The following is an 18,230-nucleotide window of genomic DNA, read 5'->3' on the forward strand; positions in this document are numbered from 1 at the left end:
CAGTCTGACACGAAGAGTTAAGCTAGCAAGATACGGAGATAAATGATGCACATCTTCGTGAAAGTTTCTTTGCTTTAACGTGGCATTGCGCAACTGATCTATTAAAGCCCTTCTCACAGAGCAGTTGGCTAAAAATACTGTAAATGTCACTATTTTACTGTGTGGAGGACAGCTGTGTATTTATGAAATCAGCAGCCCAAACTTCCAGGAGACAGCGAATCTCTGCAACGGACCAAGATTGTACCCGGCTCACTTCACAACAAAAGCCCAGTGGCTCAAACATGGGGAGAACTTACTGTAATTCAGGGATGGGCAACTTCGGTCCTGGACGGCCTGCAGAGTTTAGCTCCAACCATAATTAAACACACCTGAAGCAGCCAATTAAGGTCTTATTAGGCATACTAGAAACTTTTAGGCAGGTGTGCTGAGGCAAGTTGGAGCTAAACTCTGCAGGACACCGGCCCTCCAGGACCGAAGTTGTCCATCCCTGCTGTAATTGATTCAGCCAGAGGTCGAGCAGCTTTCACACCACAGATGGGCCGCACCAGAGTTCGGCGACAGCCGCTCTGAAACCACCTGTTTAAGGGTGCTTTCACACCTGCCTTATTTAGTTTGTTTGAATCGTACCAGAGTTCAATAGCTTATTTGTTGTGGTTCGTTTGGGCAGGTGAAAATACAGCAATCGATCTCTGGTACGCACCAAAAGCTGGCCAAGACCTCCTTGAAGAGGTGGTCTCGGTACCCTTTCAATTGAACTCTGGATCGGTTTGTATGTGGTGAGAACGCGATCCGAGATCGAACAGACCTAACTGCAAAAAGTACTGGAATTTTTGGACTAAACCAGCTGCCGTAGTCAGCTGGGCTGTGCATTATGGGATGAGGAAGTGTTTTTTGACAGTTTCTATTAGCAATATTAGCACAATGGCAGGTCGCGGACATACCTGTAATTGGGAGGAGGTGCAGAGCATCATAGCAGTGTGGTGTGGTTAAAACAATGTTTTCAAGCCGCATCCGCGCTTCATTCTGAAAATGAATAGTTTGCCTCGAGCGCTGTATACAAACTATGTAGTACATAACAACCATGAACATCATTACAGTCGTCTCTCTACGGTGTCTGCTGTATTTTCCTCCTTTTTGTTTACTTCCGGGGTTTCGTTTCAGTTAGTTTCGGTCCCTGGAAAACAAAGCTCTGACGTTCCATTGATGCAGAGAATCAGTCGTGTTCACGTGGATAATAATGAGCAGTTATCATGATCAGCTAAACATTGGATTCTCAAAAATATGCAAAGTTCGCAGCATAGACTCTTAAAAGACGTCCAAGAGTTTTGCTTGAGGCAGTTAGTGGAGTCAAAAAGTTTGGTTCTCCTGAATTGCTTGTATGTTTTAAAAAGTGGAGGTATATGCTTTAAACAGACGTTAAACGGGAGTGTCTCATTGGTGTGGCTGTTGATGAAGTGCACAACGTTGTTCTATGGTGAGTAATGTTGTTTATTTAGATGCTATTCGGTTGCGGCTGGTTATTTCAATAACTGACTTGTTGCCAGCCGGCTCGTTATTGTGGGGAGTCCGAAACGTGAAGCTAGACAAAACAAACTGTGATTGGTTGTTTGACATGTCGGTCAAACAGCTCGTGGGCGGGCTTTGTCCAGAAAAAGCAGCGAAAAACACCAGACCTTCAGTATTGAAGGTCTGGCTACGCGAGACTAATTCTGACCAATCGAGAAGCAGAGAAGACATGTGGCCAATGAGTGATGTGGATGTTATCACATGGTTCGTTTTAACTGGTGCAGACCAGAGCGATCAGTGTGATGTGGAAATGGCTAAAAACCGAAACGACTAAAAAGCTACGTATATATTTTTTTGCCTTTGGTCCAGACCAAACGAATCGAACTACAGATGTGAAAACACCCTAGAGCGTCCGTTTAATGCGCACCAGAGAAACGAACCGTACTCAGACCGAAACGGGTGTGCCTCATAAGTCTTGAAAAGTGAAGCCTCTGGCACTTTGATCGCCCCCTGGTGGCTGGCTGCAGTACAAGTCATAAACCCCGCCCTCTCCATTCAAACGAATGGGACTCTGCTCTAAATAAAAAATTATTTACACTTCCAATAAAAGTTTCTGAAAGATGGTTTTGGTCCTTTCAGGTAGTTGTTATCACGCTATTATATGTGCAAGTGTTCAATTTTGTGATAAGTTTCATTTCAGCTAGTAATTTAATGTTATAGAAACGGGGCGTGTCGTTATGATTGGCAAGGTTGAATTGGGCGCGCGAGCATTTGGGTGGAAATTTGATACAGCGGCTACGCCTCTGGCTCCACGGACGATTCCTTCTGCGCATGCCTTGGCTCCAAACTGACGTTTTTACGTAACATGGCGGCGACCATGGTCGGACATTTTTGGCTTCATTTCATTACAATGGAGGGAGGCGATGTCTCGTCGTCCATTTTTTTTTACAGTCTATGGACCAAAAGCTCATTTGGGAAAACACCCTTAGGGGTTGTGCACACCAAAACTTTTAACGCGGCTGAAAACGCCTGGACAACGCCGAATGCCAGCTGTTTCTTCAGCTGAGTGCTTTGCTAGCTGCGATACTTTAGCTATGAGCTGGTTGGTTGCTGTGGTAATGCCCCGCCCCTGCTCCACTGTGATTGGACAGCCGTGTGAGAACTGACATTGACAAGCGGAGCTTTTCATCCAAAGGAAAAAACGCTAAGCGCCGGTTTTCAGCACGGAAGAAAACCCCTAGCTGCTGGCTTATTGAAAAACGCAGAGCTTCTATTGTAAACAATTGAAAACATGTGCCAGTCGGGGGCGTAAAAGCTTTGGTGTGCACACCCCCTTAGTCTAATGATATACAACAAATCTTCAAAAATGTTTAGAAGTGAACACAGTCAGAGGCCTTTCCCTGTGTGTTTTTTGTCAAAAAGCTCAAGCCGACCCAGTCTTAAAATAACTCCATATTAAAAGTTTTATTTGTTGGTTTCATCCGTTTCCAGAATGAAATAAAATAAAAGCATTTTAGCAAAATAGGGAAAAATAGTATACATTTCAAAAAACATTTAAAAAAATATCTATTTTAAAATATTCATAAACCAACAATATAAAAGTAAAACTCGTTAACTTCTCTCTATAAATGTGGCTCTGAAGGTGACACTTGCTCGAAGATGTTTCCATTTCTACAAAACACTTAGCTGACCACACGACTGGTTTAAAGAGAGTACAGTATATGCACAATAAAAGACACTACAACCATGTGAGTCTGTGCTAGTAACAGTGCAGTGAGGTGATTCAAAGATCAGGCAAATCAAATAAACTTATATAGATACTCATAGTTTGTGTGAAGCAAAGAGCATTTAACAACAATGTTAAAGTCAACAATGTGGTTATTAGTTATCAGGAATTTTGAAATGTCTCTAACCAGACAGGCGTTCTTTATAGCAGACTGCTTTAAGCAATGTCCGGTCTGCTCTATTGTAAGCAGTCACTTAAAGAGTGCATTCCCAAAGTGTCCACCAGCCAAACATCAATTTTCCTTTCCTTTAGCCCACGACAAACACTACTTTGAAAGGCAAAATTTGGTTTTTGAAATATCATACTCTGACAGGAAAAGAAAGTACAGTGGATATGACTAACCAAGCCTCCAAGATGACAAAAGTTTCAAAATGAGTCAGCATAACATTTAATAACAAGCAGAGTCATAATGTGCAGGAGCTCTAAGATTCTTGGCTCTTTCGTTAGAGTCCTTCCCATGATTAAAATTAAAAATATTATTTATCATAACATTGCTGGTTGGGCTGTATTGCAGTCTTGTAAGCAATGATAGATGGCATTCCTAATGCAATTCCTAAAGCTCACTCAGCAGTCCGAATACTTTACATGTTGAAAGAAAAACATTAAACAGGGCCTTCAGTGCTTGATTCCTGATAGCGCGCATCTCTTTCTAGTGTGAACAACAGGAACCAGGAAGTGACCGTCAGTTGGAGTGGCCCAATCCTCAGAGTGCATACAATTTTTAACAGGTCCTCATATCTTGTTAACCAATGTGCATATCCATATCAAGGCTTTCTCCCCCACAGCATAATACAAATGGGTTAAAGTGGTTTTGGGCAGGCTTGATTATTACAGTGGTAGGAAATGTCATGGCTTTAATCCATCTCTTGGTCTATAAGCTTGTTGCGAGGTCGTGGTGAGTGCAAAGGGTTTCTGGAGAAACAGCAGTGTGCAACTAAAAGACCCAGCAGCACTGACAGGAGACCAGCGATCACAGCAGAAACTACACCATAACTTATAGGCATCTTCAAAGATTCCCACACTGCAAAAAAGGAAACATGATTAACAACATCAAATCACAAATATTCATAATCACACTATGAGGTGGTTTCCCGGACAGGGATTATCTTAAACCAGGACTAGACCTTAGTTTAATTAGGAAGTATAACTAGTTTTAACAAACATGCCTCACTAAAAACATCAATTGTGTGCATTTTGAGGCAAAACAAAGGACACTGATGTATTTAAAGATATGTCAGTGTAAGTTGTTTTCAGTTTGGACAGCTTACATTTATTTTAGTCTAGGACTAGTCTAATCCCTGTCCGGGAAACCATCCCATAGAGTACAGCACATAAACCACCAGTTTCACAGACAAGTCTTAAGGCTAGTCCTAGATGTTTTAGGTGTCTCAACTGAATATAGCTGATGGCACTAATGATTTTAGCTTTAAAATGTGTAATATAGTAACATTAAAAAGCATCAGAATTAACACAATACTGTGTTCTACCTTGCACAATGTGTGATTTCAACATAAGAATTTATAATTGGAAATTTTATCTCATTTTCTGCTGAAATTCTCATTACCGCAATGTGTCCGGCTGTGTTTGAGCATGCTTTATGTTGTAATTTAATCAAATTAACACAAAGATATTAAGAAAAAAAAAATAAATGGATGTTTTGCTAGATTACTTTAGATGACAGAAAAAATATTTACTGAATATTCATGTATACTAATAATGAAGAAAAATTAGGAAAATGATGTGTCCATGCCTGATGTTCTCATCCTCCGCAACCCTTTTTGAGAACAGTTTAAGCACACATTCAGAATTTTAATAAAGTTTGATTTTGAGTGACCAAGCACATGGACCAGTTACTTCAAGATGGCTACCAGGTAAGATCATTTTTTTACAGTTCATTTGAAATAATGTCTTGTCAGAATGCTTACACAACATTTTGATTATCATTACCGCAACAGATGCTTATTAAACGTTAATTCAATTAATAGAAGCATAATACTTTGATTTTAAAAGCATGTGCAGAATCTCCAAATTATGTTCTTTCAGGTTTGTCATGTCATTTTGAAAATATGTCAGTGTTGATGTTTTCTGACTGTTGCGGTAATGAGATTTTTTAGGACTAATTTTTTAAATTATGTTACAAAAAGTGTTAAATGATAAGTAAAAGTTTTTAAATTAATGTTCCCATTTACTCCAGACTTTGTTTTTCAATGTCTGGTGGGAAAAAAAGTTAATTTAAGCAATTTTTAGATTTTCATGCTTGACATTTTTAAAACCAAGTTTTTGTAAGAATCACCCAGCTTGCATGTGCAGATCATTAAAATATGCCAGTGCAATTGATTTGTCTTAAGATACACACCAGTAACGTTACTTTTCTAAGGCATGTTTATGCTTTAACGGCTTAATTTGACTAAGGCCTAGTCCTGGCTTCAGCTAAGCCTTGTCTGTGAAAACAGGCCATAATATCATATAAACATAGTCGCATAAAATGTATTTATGGCTTAGAATAAAATTCAAGATGAAAGATTTATAATACATTAACCTCCTCCTAAGACCTCCTAAGACATATGTGGACATCAATTTTTTTTATCTTTGCACCATAATACTTAATTTTGTACACAAACATGGACAAATACACTGCTTCATGTTCTTAGAAAAATATTTGGTTATTATATTTATTGGTTCTTTCGAACCCCAAACTAGCTGGTAGAAATTTAAAAAAAAAAGACAAATCAAAGCTTGGGTCTTAGGAGGTTAATGAACCAAAATCATTAATAGACTTGGAATTGTTAGATAAATGCTTACATTCCACTTTTACAGCGAGAAAAACAGGGGCAGAGTTGAGGTCCTGGCCCCTGGTCCAGGTTCCAGTAGCAGGAGACAGGAGCCAGGGTATGGCAGTACAGTAGTATTCTCCCATATACCCGTCGTTGGTCTTATGCACGCTGAGGACAAATGTATGCCAGTCGCTGCGTTCCAAACTGCATTCAGTGCTGTCATTTAAACCAGCCTTCTTTACCACTCCCCAGCGGTCCATGCTGACGAGAGGCGCGACACCTCCATTATCCACAGCCCTACCCGAATTCTGGAACCATCGTACGTCAAACGCCACATCACCTGTGGGGCACACAGAGTAAAAGCATGAAAACTAGACATACATTTTTTAAATTCCAGTGTAAGGCAGGAAGAGAATAGAGTTAAAGGAATAGTCTACCCTTTTGCCATATTAAACTATGTTATTACCTCAACTTAGACGAATTAATACATATCTATCATTTTTCAATGCGTGCACTGTACAGCCTGTTGTGAATGTGTTAGCATTTAGCCTAGACCCATTCATTCCTCTTTGTCAAGGCTCTTAAAGGCGGGGTGCATGATTTTTGAAAAACACTTTGGAAAAGGGAGTCGGGCCGAGTACCAAAACACACATGAAGCCAATCAGCATGTATGTGTGGGGCGGGTCTATCAAGAGAAGCTCCAGGGGTGTGTTTGTTTAGATGATTTCAAATGTCAACATTTGCATTAAGAGATCGTGCACCCTGCCTTTAAAGATGGCTATAAACTATTGAAACTATTGAAGGGCGAGACTAATTTGATTCGATATGCATGAAGAAATGCAAAATGGAAAAGACGACCAATGACAATTCAGTGTGCAAACTTGACATTATTGTTGGCATTGGTTTGCTCAGTTATTTCTCTTAATATAATGGTCTGCTCAATGCTGGTATTCGTGGAATGCTCCATAGTAATATACTGCATAGAGAGCAGACATAAATCGAGCCCACATCTACTATCAACTGTACATATCTACTACGTATGGATACAATTTACTACAGCCTTCTGCAACTTATTAAGTTAATTAGATCATCAAAGAAACCATAATTTATACCAAACAGTCATTGTAGCCAAACAGATTTAATGGAAGAAATTGCAATTAACGATAATTTTTATTATCGACTAATCAAATAAAACATAAATATTTACTCAAATAGGTTTTTCACATATTGTAGCTAAATAAGGAACTAAATTAGGATATTCATGTTTAGAAGTGTAACTTTAAAAGTGCAAATCAATACTACTATTACAGATGTTTACTAATATAATCTTTTTGATTTTGCCTTAAAAAAAGTTGGTGCAGCTTTTAAATGGTAAAATATCTTTTAATGTTAAAATAAACAATGACGAACTGAGTCTTCGGGGAGCTGAAGAAATTTTGCCACAAATTAATAAACTAATTTTAAACATTGTTTAAGCTATTTTTTTACTTTAGACCTTGATTAGAATTAACATTATTAATTTATTATTGACTAAATAAATAAGCCATTATGATATGAAAGAGATATGCATGCATTGTTACAGTAATAAAAACCTGGATTTCCCCTTTATTTTTAAACATATGCTTAATTTGTGGTTCATAAGTAGTACATCTGTATACTACAGAAAGCAATTAAAATCTATTTCTTTTTTTTATTAAATCTTTATTCATGTTTCTTGTTGTTTAAAGTAAATAAAATGGTTTCTAATCTTTTGTTTGACCACAAGTTTGACTTTCCTTGTTTAACCAAGACTTGCTAACTCTCTCCGGGTGGTTTGTTTAAGCAAATCCCGCCCCTCTGGTCAGGGATGAGAACTTGCAAATATCTACACCATGAAGTGAAAAGTCTCTCATATCACTGTGCCTGCATTTACTGCGTTTGAATCCATTGTTTAAAAAGTTAATGGATAACTATATACTGTACTGACTTCCTAAGTTAATTTTGTTTAATGAACTCTCAAAGGATTTTAACCTGCTTATGTGCCTTGTCTCCTAACGGGATTTTGTTGGGTGATTTGAATATCCATATTGACAATACTAGTAATTCACTTACCAGGAAATGTTTATCCTGTCTTAATAGCTTTGGTATACAGCAGTATGTCAATACTTCTTACTCTAAAGGCCATATTCACGATCTCATTTGTTCTTCTGGTATAGATTGCATTATTGATAATCTGCCAATATATGACCATTTTCTGGTGTCTTTTCATGTTTACCTTACTATGTCTAAGGTAAATGTGAATTGCTCTGTTACATTTCCAAGTACTAAAACTATTAATACAACTGCTTTCACTAATGATCTTGCCAATATTTCAAACAAAAATACTGTATCCACGGTAAATGATATAGTTGCTGTTTATAATAATAGTCTCTGTGAGATGTTAGATATCTATGCATCTTAAAAAAAGCAGAATTGTTTCTTTTAACCACTCAGCTGCTCCCTGGTATACCACATCTTTAAGCTAAAGGCTGACTGTTGGAGCGTCTACATGCCAAAACTGGTTTAAATACAGCAATTTACACTGAGACATATACAGAATACTGCTTGCTTTTGCTTGCCCTTCTGTGGATGGCACTTTACGCACAATAGAAACAGAAAGCTTTTGTGCATGGTGATGGACCTTTTAGAATCAAACAATGAAAACAGGACAAACATCTCTACCACGTATAAAGAGAAGTATGAACATTGCGCTGACTTGACACGCGATGAATGCAACGTGTGTGTGCCTGTCTGCGCCTGTCTGCCTGTGGCTACAAAGTGGTAAGAAAGCAACATCTTCGTATTACTCAATATTTAACCACAGCAGTGAAAACATTTCTGACAGATATGATCACAGCAGACTAAGCTGGACTGCATACTCAAAACACAAAAAAGGACCACTAATCTTGTAAAGATTTATATTGTAGACCTCAAGGTTAATAAATAATTAACCTACAGCACATGACTAATGCCACAACAAATCTTTTTCAAAATACTTTTTCACTAATACTTTTACAAAACAATTCAACAAACTTACACAAAATAAATTTGTAAAAATCTAATTTGCGCGGTGGGCATTCAAATTACGCTTACGTATGAGGGACAAAAATGGAAACGTCCGTTCAGACCAAAATCTATGATTTGTTGAACATTTTTTTGGTCCTACGCCTTTCACAGATGACATAAATTTCTACAAATACATTTAAACAACTTAACACAGTGATTGCTATCAGGATGTAAGGGGACTTTTAACCAGCATAACAAAAAATGTTTCAGGATCAAATCTGTTACCCTACCTTTAATATTATTACTAGCTTCAAAAAAATTCATATAATATTTGTAATCATAGCTTTGCATGGTATGCTTATGCTATCTCTTAAAGCAAAATGTTAAATGCTCCTTCATTTGGAAGTCACTTTTAATGAAAGCATTTGCTAAACCAATAAATGTAAATGTAATGAAATGTGTTATTGTATAGTTCACACAAAAATTAAAAATCTGTCATCATTTACTCACACATAAGTTGTTTCAAACCTGCAAAAATGTCTTTGTTCTGCTCAATGCAATTTTTGTAACCAAACAGTTTTGGAGCGCCATTTACTTCAATTGTATTTTTACCTACTATAAAAGTCAATGATGCTCCTGCTTGATTATAAATATCAATTTTTTTGCAAAACTATCCCTTTAAATAATATCCTGGCTCTTCCTAGCTTTGTAATGCATTGAATGTTGCCCAATTCCCCTTTAATTCCACACTCGACTTTGTGCCAATAATGTGACACGAGGGGTTCAACCTTGGAAGACCAATCAATCTGATACTATCTAAAAAATGGCCAGTGAACATTGGCGAATGAAATTAGTACTTGTCCTGGCAATCTTGGTATAAAATGAAGCCGATTTTGATGGGGGGGGTGCAAAGGATGTGAGAATATTCCTCAGGTAGATTGTTGCCATTGCTATGGATTGTGCTTGCAGGGTGCCGCGTCCTGGGGGAGTGAGCCCAAACTCTCGTCCAGCATGTGTAGGTTGCTTCTATGCTGGTGGCGAAGTCCTACACTACCGCTGCACATGCCGCCTATTTTCCTGGTCTATCAGGTCATGGCGTTTAAGACCTGGACAAGGGTGGGCACGACCAAGCACAAATGCAGTGTCCGACCTTGTCCTTTGACAAAAGTCACAGCGTGCATCCTGGGTCATGCGATGCCCATTATGGTGGCACAGCAAAGCCATTTCTAGCTTTTCCACCCATTAGGGTGGTCCAACAAAGCCATTTCTGGCGTTTTTGCCCATTATGGTAGCCCAGGGAGGCCGTTTTTGCCTTTTCGCCCATTATATTGGTCCGTCAAAGGCATTCTGGCTTTTCTGCCCATTATGGTTGTCCAGTAAAGCCCATTTTTGGTCTTTCCTTGCAGTTGGAGGCAGTTCGTCAAGCTCGCTCCGACCTGCTCCCTGCCTTTGGCGAAGGTCCCAGAGGAGATGGGGCTTCTGTAACTAGGCTGCGCCATTGCAATCAGTGCCAAATTGCCCCCTTTTCCTTCTTGGTCATTTTCTCAGTGCAGGGACACAATATGTTCTGCCCTGCATACCTCTGTTCTCACTTATGCGCCGTCACGCGGCCTAGGTCCTCCCTCCTCTCATGACGCTGAAAACAGAGGATGGTGCTGTATCCCATGGGTTATGGCTCCACCATTTCACCCCCCCCACGTGCCCCAAATTCCCTCATTCCTCTCGAACCCACTCTCATTCTTATGCGGATGAGTTCCCTATATGAATGAACTCCCTCTCTTTTTGGGTCTGGCTGACGGAGGAACAGCTCCACAGATTTTAAGCTTGGTTACCTCTGTGATGTATGACGGTTTTGAGCCTTATTTTTTTAGACCCCTCTTTAGTGGACCTACTTTCATTTCCTTCATGAGTTTCCTTTTAGTAAACCATGAGTCTTCCCCTCGGCAGCCTTCCGCCTCCACCCCTGAGTTCTCTGAGTGTGCTGGAAGGTTATTAACATGAGCAGTTCGCCTGGCTAAGGTTTTTAACAGAGTCAGTTTCTGTGCCACTTTTCAGAGGGACCCCTAGTGTCACGTCATCAACACAACGTCGAGTGAGTGACAGAAAGGGAATGTCTCAGTTACGCATGTAACCTCTGCTACCTGATGGAGGTAATGAGACATTGTTCCCTCCTGCCACATTACTGACTGAACGCTGATCACCAGACCCCTGATCACCATCTCGGCTCCCCAGCACTAAATCTAAATGAATGATACACCGGCCTCCCTTTATACCCAGATCTGCAGGAGGAGTCACGTGCAAAATTCATTGCAAAATTCATTCACCAATGTTCATTAGTATCAGAGTGATTGGTCTCCCAAGGTCGAACCCCTAGTGTCACTTCAGACACAACATCTTGTTCCCTCCATCAGGGAAGGAAGGTTACATGCGAAACCAAGACGTTTTCTGAAGCCTATAGATGGATTTCAGTCATGTGACCTTTTACCTGCCGCCATCTTGAGGACCTACCGAGTACCAGTAGGCTATTGCCAAGCATTGGCTACCTTGCTACAATTTTCAGATTTCTTATCTTTTACTGTCTATGATTCTTACGGATACAGTAAAGGGCTACGAAAGGCAACATGTCGCATCTCGACTGTCATGAAAAGAAACGCTACTTTAAAAAAATATATCTTGGTTAGGGTGATGCCTACTCGATCCCTGATGCGTTCTTCCAGCCGCTGTCCGCTGCTACCGAACTACCACTATTTTACAACATAAGAAGGCGCGACACAACATGAAACTTTGCTCGAAGTATCACCTGGATCTCTACACATGAACGTGAGCATTGAGAACATTGTTTGTGTACACAGAGTTTACTAAAAAGAAAGGTTTACTGACTTTGGCTGTTATGGTGTCCGCTCGTCATCTCTGCCAGACGTAAATAATTGATTTCCGAATGCGAATGAGGCTCCTTTTTCAACTAAAAGGTCAATATTGTTTTTCACTTGCGACAAAACAACAAAATATCCATGCATTTTTATGGAACTATGCTTTAGGATCTATCCAACGTTACTCGCCTCCCTCCTTACGTCGCATTCGCAGATCGATACATCTTGACTGGGAAGGCGGCGGCGAGCGGACGCCAAATCATTCAGGGTCAGTTGTTCAGGGCCTTCTTTTTGGTTGACTCTGTGTTCACAAGCGGTGTTCTCGGTGCTCGAGTTCACGTGTGGGGACACAGGCGATACTTGGAGCAGGGTATCATGTTGTGTTGAGCCTTCTTAGTGTTGTTAAAATAGCAATTTGGATGCTCACAGCATATTGAAGGCATAGCTTCTAGTTCTTTTGCGACCACTTCAGGTCCTCAAAATGGCGGAAGACAAGTGTGTCAGCTGATATTCATGTATACATCATCAGAAATAATTCCAAATGTCACAGTGTAGTCACAGCCTAATGTCCAAATGTCTTTTGAAGCAGATGGAGTACTTATATGATGGATGAATGCAATTTTTTGGAGCTTCAAACCAAATACCCGTATTAATGCCTCATTGTATTATTGTGGGTGTCAAGGCAAAATATATTAGTGATTTCATATTATTATGCTTCATTTTCTTTTTAGCAAACTTTTATGTTGAAGTAAAATGTGACATGGTCATGTTTTTGTAGTAAAAAGTGTAGTATAACAAGTTGCACAAACAGTACTTACCAGGGTTTGGAGCAGTACCAACTGGGGAGATAATGCACTTAATTTTGACTGTGTCCCCAGATAATACCTTGCTGGCTTCTGACTGAATGGATATGTTGAAAACTGGACCTGCAGAAAAGAAGAAAACACTTTAACATGACTGTAACATTAATGTGATATAAGAGTGTTAACTGCCACATTAATGCTTACTTTGTTTTTTAGACAGAATTGTTTGCTAATCTTAATTTCCTTCTGAACAGACTTTTTTATTTTACTCAATATTTTACTATGTTCTTACCAATTGATCCATACATCTTTTTGTTTTAATATGTGCACTTAATCTTTGTACAGCGCATTGTGAATGTGTTAGCATTTAGCCTAGCCCCATTCATACCTTAGGATCCAAACAGGGATGAATTTAGAAGCCACCAAACACTTCCATGTTTTCCCTATTTAAACACTGTAACACGAGTAAGTATGGTGGCACAAAATAAAACTGGGGATGTTTTAAGCGGATAAAAAATTAGAACTATATTGTATGGGGGAAGAGCACTTAGTTTGCAGCACTTCAACCTCTGGCGCAATAATATTGTTTGAGTCGAGAATGAGAGAAGTCAGGAGTAGAGGTCTACACGGAAGACCCGAGACCCGAGGACCCGACCCGAGACCCGTACGGGTCTATATTTTAAATGATCAGCCGGGTCCGGGTCAGGTCTCAATCTATTACTTCGGGTCCCGGGTCTGTTTCACGTTGTGGGTAATACCAGAGAACACACACTCACACTTAAATAAAATATTTCAAAATCAGCAACAAAAACTTAGATGAATTGTCACATACATTTTTTCTATGACGCTAAAATTGCGTTAAAAAGTTTATATTTGGTTGCTCTAACCAGGCAGCTAACGCGCATGCGCTCTTGTAATGTTTCTCTGGCTACCAGTCAGGAGCTTCTGCAGTGATACGCAATGACTTTACCTTTGACAATTGGCTCTTTTATTTAGAAGGTGGGACTTATTCCGCCATACCGCGCGTTTTGCGCTGACTTCTCTAATTTTTATAATAATATTATAAATTGACCGTCTTGCTGTTATATCTAAAGTTTTCGCACAGACTCTGCTCAAAGAGCACAGAGATGATAGTAAAGAAGTAAAGCTAAAGAAAGCAGCCATGGCACTGAACGAGCAATCGTTATTAACCAGATGAGCAAACAGTATAATTTATTATGCAAGTTGACCCGATAAACAACAAATGTAAAACTGCGTTATTCATCACCGACAGTAAAGTGGACTTTTAAAGCTGGATCACAGTCAGGATACGAGGGAGAAGACTAACTTCTATGGGTAAGACAAAAAGTAGAATTTTCGCTACTTGTTTATTGACTTATTAATAACATTTAGCTAAAGAATATTTGTTGGTCGGGTCTGTGTCTTCCAGGACGGGTTCGGGTCCAGCTTTTAAATAATAGACGGGTCCGCGTCAGTTCCGGGTCCGGCTTTTAAATAATAGACGAGTCCGGGTCGGTTCAGTCTTGTACATTTACGGGTCTCTTCGGGTTCGGTAGGAATTTTTGGACCCGTGAAGACCTCTAGTCAGGAGTGATGATGTTACTGTGCACCGAGGGTGAAGTGACACCATACTTTCTTGTGTAACTACTCATGTAACAGTCTTTAAAAAGGGAAAACATGAAAGTGTTTGGTGGCTTTTAAATTTATCCGTTTGGATCCTAATGAATGAATGGGGCCAGGCTTAATGCTAACACATTCACGACACGCTGTACAAAAATTAGGTGCATGCATTAAAAACGAGAGGTATGTATTAATTAGTCTAAGATGAGGTAAGCACATAGTTAAATATTGAAAAACGGTGGTGTTTTCCTTTAATGAACGGTTGAAACAATTCAGTCACCAGATCAGTGATATGCGTAACGGAGGACATGAAAGAGCTTTTCTCCACATTTAATAAGACAAGATATAATGCAAAAAATGCACAATATTGATGAATTATTGTCAGGTTACAAGCTGATATTTAGTTCATTATTTACAAAAGCATTTAGTTTTGACTAAAGTGAAAAAAATATAAAAGCAATAATAGAAACCACAACTGCTAGTTTGACTTAATTTGATGTGGGTAGACTAAAATAAAGGGAATATATTTTTCATATAAGGGGTTTCATATGATTATTAAGTATTATATAACACTATAATTAATAGATCAGGTAAATGATTAGGATATTAAAAGAACTGTTTATTATATTAGGCAATAAAGGCAACAAAAATGTAAACAAATCTGTCGTCGAAAGTGGAGGGAAGGATGTCAACATGATGTCTATGATTGTGTACATCAGCTATCACCAAAGATGCCAAAATTGTCATCAGTACATTCTTTTCTTGCATCAGTGTTATATAGTTTGGTTTATATTGCACTAGTTTTAAGCCAACGGTTTCCCTTTATTCATATAATTTGTATTTCATTTATTTTTCTCTGTGACATTTTTTTCTCTACTCTGCTGACAGTACAATGTTAAAGAAATTTATACTGTCAAGATGAATAAACAAATCTGACACAATTTTTGAAAAGCCTACATTTTATGTACATTTTATCTCTCTCTTTCAGTTAGAGAAATTAAAATGATATTCTGGAAATGCGATCTGAATTTAGACGGATCCATTAGATTGGGAAAAAAGAATACTAATCAAGCAACAGAGTAAATTTTAAGTGGAAGTGAATGGGTGAGGAATAGAATCTAGTGGCAACGGGACAAAAAAACGGTCCTGCGCAGACCTCAGAAAAGAGCACAATGAACTGTAAATGAAAAGTTTAAAATTTAATTTAATTTTAAACAACTTAGCTGTTTGTTAAGTGTAAATGAACACAGCTGCTATGTTGTACTTAATTAATTTAAAGTTTTATAAAAAAAAGTTAATAATGGTAATTTTCTTCAATCATTTAATAATTAAAACACAAAATGTGTTGCTTGTAAATTATTTTGTTAAGCCACAGTACACAAACATGTGTGCATAAGGATAGCACCAGCTCCACCTCATTCTGAGCCAGAATATTTATATACATCTATTGCTGATGCAGGACATTAGTGTTTAACACATGCACGTGCTGCTTTCATGAATATGCAGCAGATACTAAAAAAAGTATTCTTGCCATTTTTTTAAATAAGGATTAAACCACTGTAGTCAAATGGACTATTCTCACCGCATGAGATCTCGTCACAACCCCTAAAAAATACAGAACTGAAGAATTACAGTTTGTGAAAAGCGGAAGGGGTTAATATGATTTGAGCTGTAAATAGCCATGGGGCATTTTGCATCAATTATTTACCACTCATTACAACCCAAAATCTAGTCTAGTTAGCTAACATGATTACCTGTGTCTGTAAAAGCAATCTCAATCTTGTTTGAATCCGCACTGATGGCTTTGATCCAATCTTGGCTCTGATCACGCATCCAGGCAGTGACAATGCAATAATAGAACCCACGATCTGAGACTTGGGCCCCATACAGACGGAACCGGTACTCCAGCTGCCCAGTCTTCTCCAGAACCACGCTGTCAATCCTGCTCGGCTCGCTCCACTCCTCTAACTGCAGGACTGAGTCCGGACTTAGTGATAAAACTTTGCGTGACTTTCCACCCAGGGTCGGCTCAAACAAGATGAGTATGGAGTAACCAGGATTCTGCAGGTTCTGACCAGTTACCTCACAGCTCATCTCAAATGTGGATCCACCAGAGGAGGCTTCTCTCACACGATGTGCTAACACCTGCAAAACCGGCACTGCGAACACAAAATCAATATTTAGCATTACACGTTGGAAATCTGAGAAAAACAAATAACTCAGAGTTGTCATTGTATAAAAGCCAAAACACATTAAGAGTGGCACAAACACATTTGATGATAAATATTTAAACTTGAGAAACAAATAAGAATCAAAGTTCCTAATATTGAGTGCTTACACTTTGGTGACCACTGAACAATGACAGGAGTCGACTGGACTTCTATTCCTTTCTCCCATCCACCTTTCCTGGAGGGATTCCACACAGTTACAGAGCACATATAAGAGCCCATGTCTGCATCTCTTGTCTGAAGCATTCGCAAAATGAAGATGTTGGGGTCTCTCCTGCTGATTGCTATGTCTCCACTCTCGAGCCTCTGCTGGTACTCACTGCCTGTAATCAAAGCTCCATCCTCATTCAGGGACGCAATTGTGACTTTCTTCTGAGATACGTCTCCAAGTGTGTTAGCAGAGTAAGACCAGGTCACGCCTAGACGGCCATCTTGGAGATTAAGGAGGTCGGTCACCTGACAGCGCAATTCAGTGGGATCACTTGTAAACTGAGGGGCCAAAGAAGTTACTAGGGTCACCTTAAACTTTGGCTCTGTTAAAAATAAAAAGAACACCAACATAATTAGACAGGTGCGGAGCACTGGGAGCACCAGATGCAGGCGCAAATATATAGTAATAGAAATCATAATATTGTTTTTCTTTACACCTAGTTGCTGTTATTTCTGTCTCCTTCAAAACACAGAATTGTTTACAGAATCACAAGAGATATGATCCATACAAGCCCATAATAAAGTAAATATCGAAATGGTTTATAGTAAATTGTGAAATATCGTGACTTGTATTTGTCCACTTTAATAACTGCACACATGGGCAAAATTTAGGGCATTAACTCCCATATTTAACTGCAGTTGTCACTCCTGATATTCTACACGGTAAAGGTGGTGCATGTTTCTGTGCCAGTGTTTTGTGTTTAGAACTATTTGAAAATGTTTGTGTATGATCATCATTCATGTAGTGTGATCAGTGTGAACAGCTTAGTGACTGATTGGTGCTAATGAAGTAGAGATCTCAAACCCAGAGCCATTAAAAGAGAGAGTTGTGATAACTTCATAGTTAGTTGTTGAAATACATCCATAGTAGGAAAAATAAATATTTAAAGGGACACTCCACTTTTTTTGAAAATATGCTCTTTTCCAGCTCCCCTAGAGTTACACATTTGATTTTTTCAGTTTTGGAATCCATTCAGCTGATCTCTGGGTCCGGCAGACCACTTTTAGCATAGCTTAGCATAATCCATTGAATCTGATTAGACCATTAGCATTGGGGTCAAAAAAAGAGTTTCAATATTTTTTCTATTTAAAACTTGACTCTTCTGTAGTTACATCGTGTACTAAGACCGACAGAAAATTAAAGGTTGCGATTTTCTAGGCCAATATAGCTAGGAACTATACTCTCATTCTGGCCCAATGAAATTACGCAGTGCCCAAAAATAGTCCCCAGCTATTGAAAGTTACCATGACTATTTTCGGCCGCTGCGTAATATCATTGCGCCTAGGGCTGCAACTAATGATTATTTTAATAATCGATTAATCTGATGATTATTTTTTCGATTAATAGATGAATTGGATAATAAAAGCATTCATTTCCAACCCCTTATTCAAAAACAGAACTGAAATCT

At 38.9% G+C, this 18,230-nt stretch overlaps 1 protein-coding gene across 1 annotated transcript in view; it reads right to left on the reverse strand.

Annotated features, from left to right (window-relative positions):
* Window positions 1–2,945: 2,945 nt before the first annotated feature.
* The window catches only part of ptgfrna (prostaglandin F2 receptor inhibitor a), a 40,046-nt gene continuing 24,761 nt past the window's right edge, over window positions 2,946–18,230 (reverse strand). The window contains exons 5-9 of the mRNA XM_055216198.2: window positions 16,722–17,144; window positions 16,138–16,542; window positions 12,779–12,886; window positions 6,095–6,406; window positions 2,946–4,313 (exon numbers count right to left, since the gene is read on the reverse strand). Of these exons, the coding sequence (XP_055072173.2) occupies window positions 4,147–4,313; window positions 6,095–6,406; window positions 12,779–12,886; window positions 16,138–16,542; window positions 16,722–17,144 (1,415 nt within the window). The 3' untranslated portion in view covers window positions 2,946–4,146. The remainder of the gene's footprint in view (window positions 4,314–6,094; window positions 6,407–12,778; window positions 12,887–16,137; window positions 16,543–16,721; window positions 17,145–18,230) is intronic.

This window comes from Misgurnus anguillicaudatus, chromosome 17 (assembly GCF_027580225.2).
Source record: "Misgurnus anguillicaudatus chromosome 17, ASM2758022v2, whole genome shotgun sequence".
Classification (NCBI taxonomy): domain Eukaryota; kingdom Metazoa; phylum Chordata; class Actinopteri; order Cypriniformes; family Cobitidae; genus Misgurnus; species Misgurnus anguillicaudatus.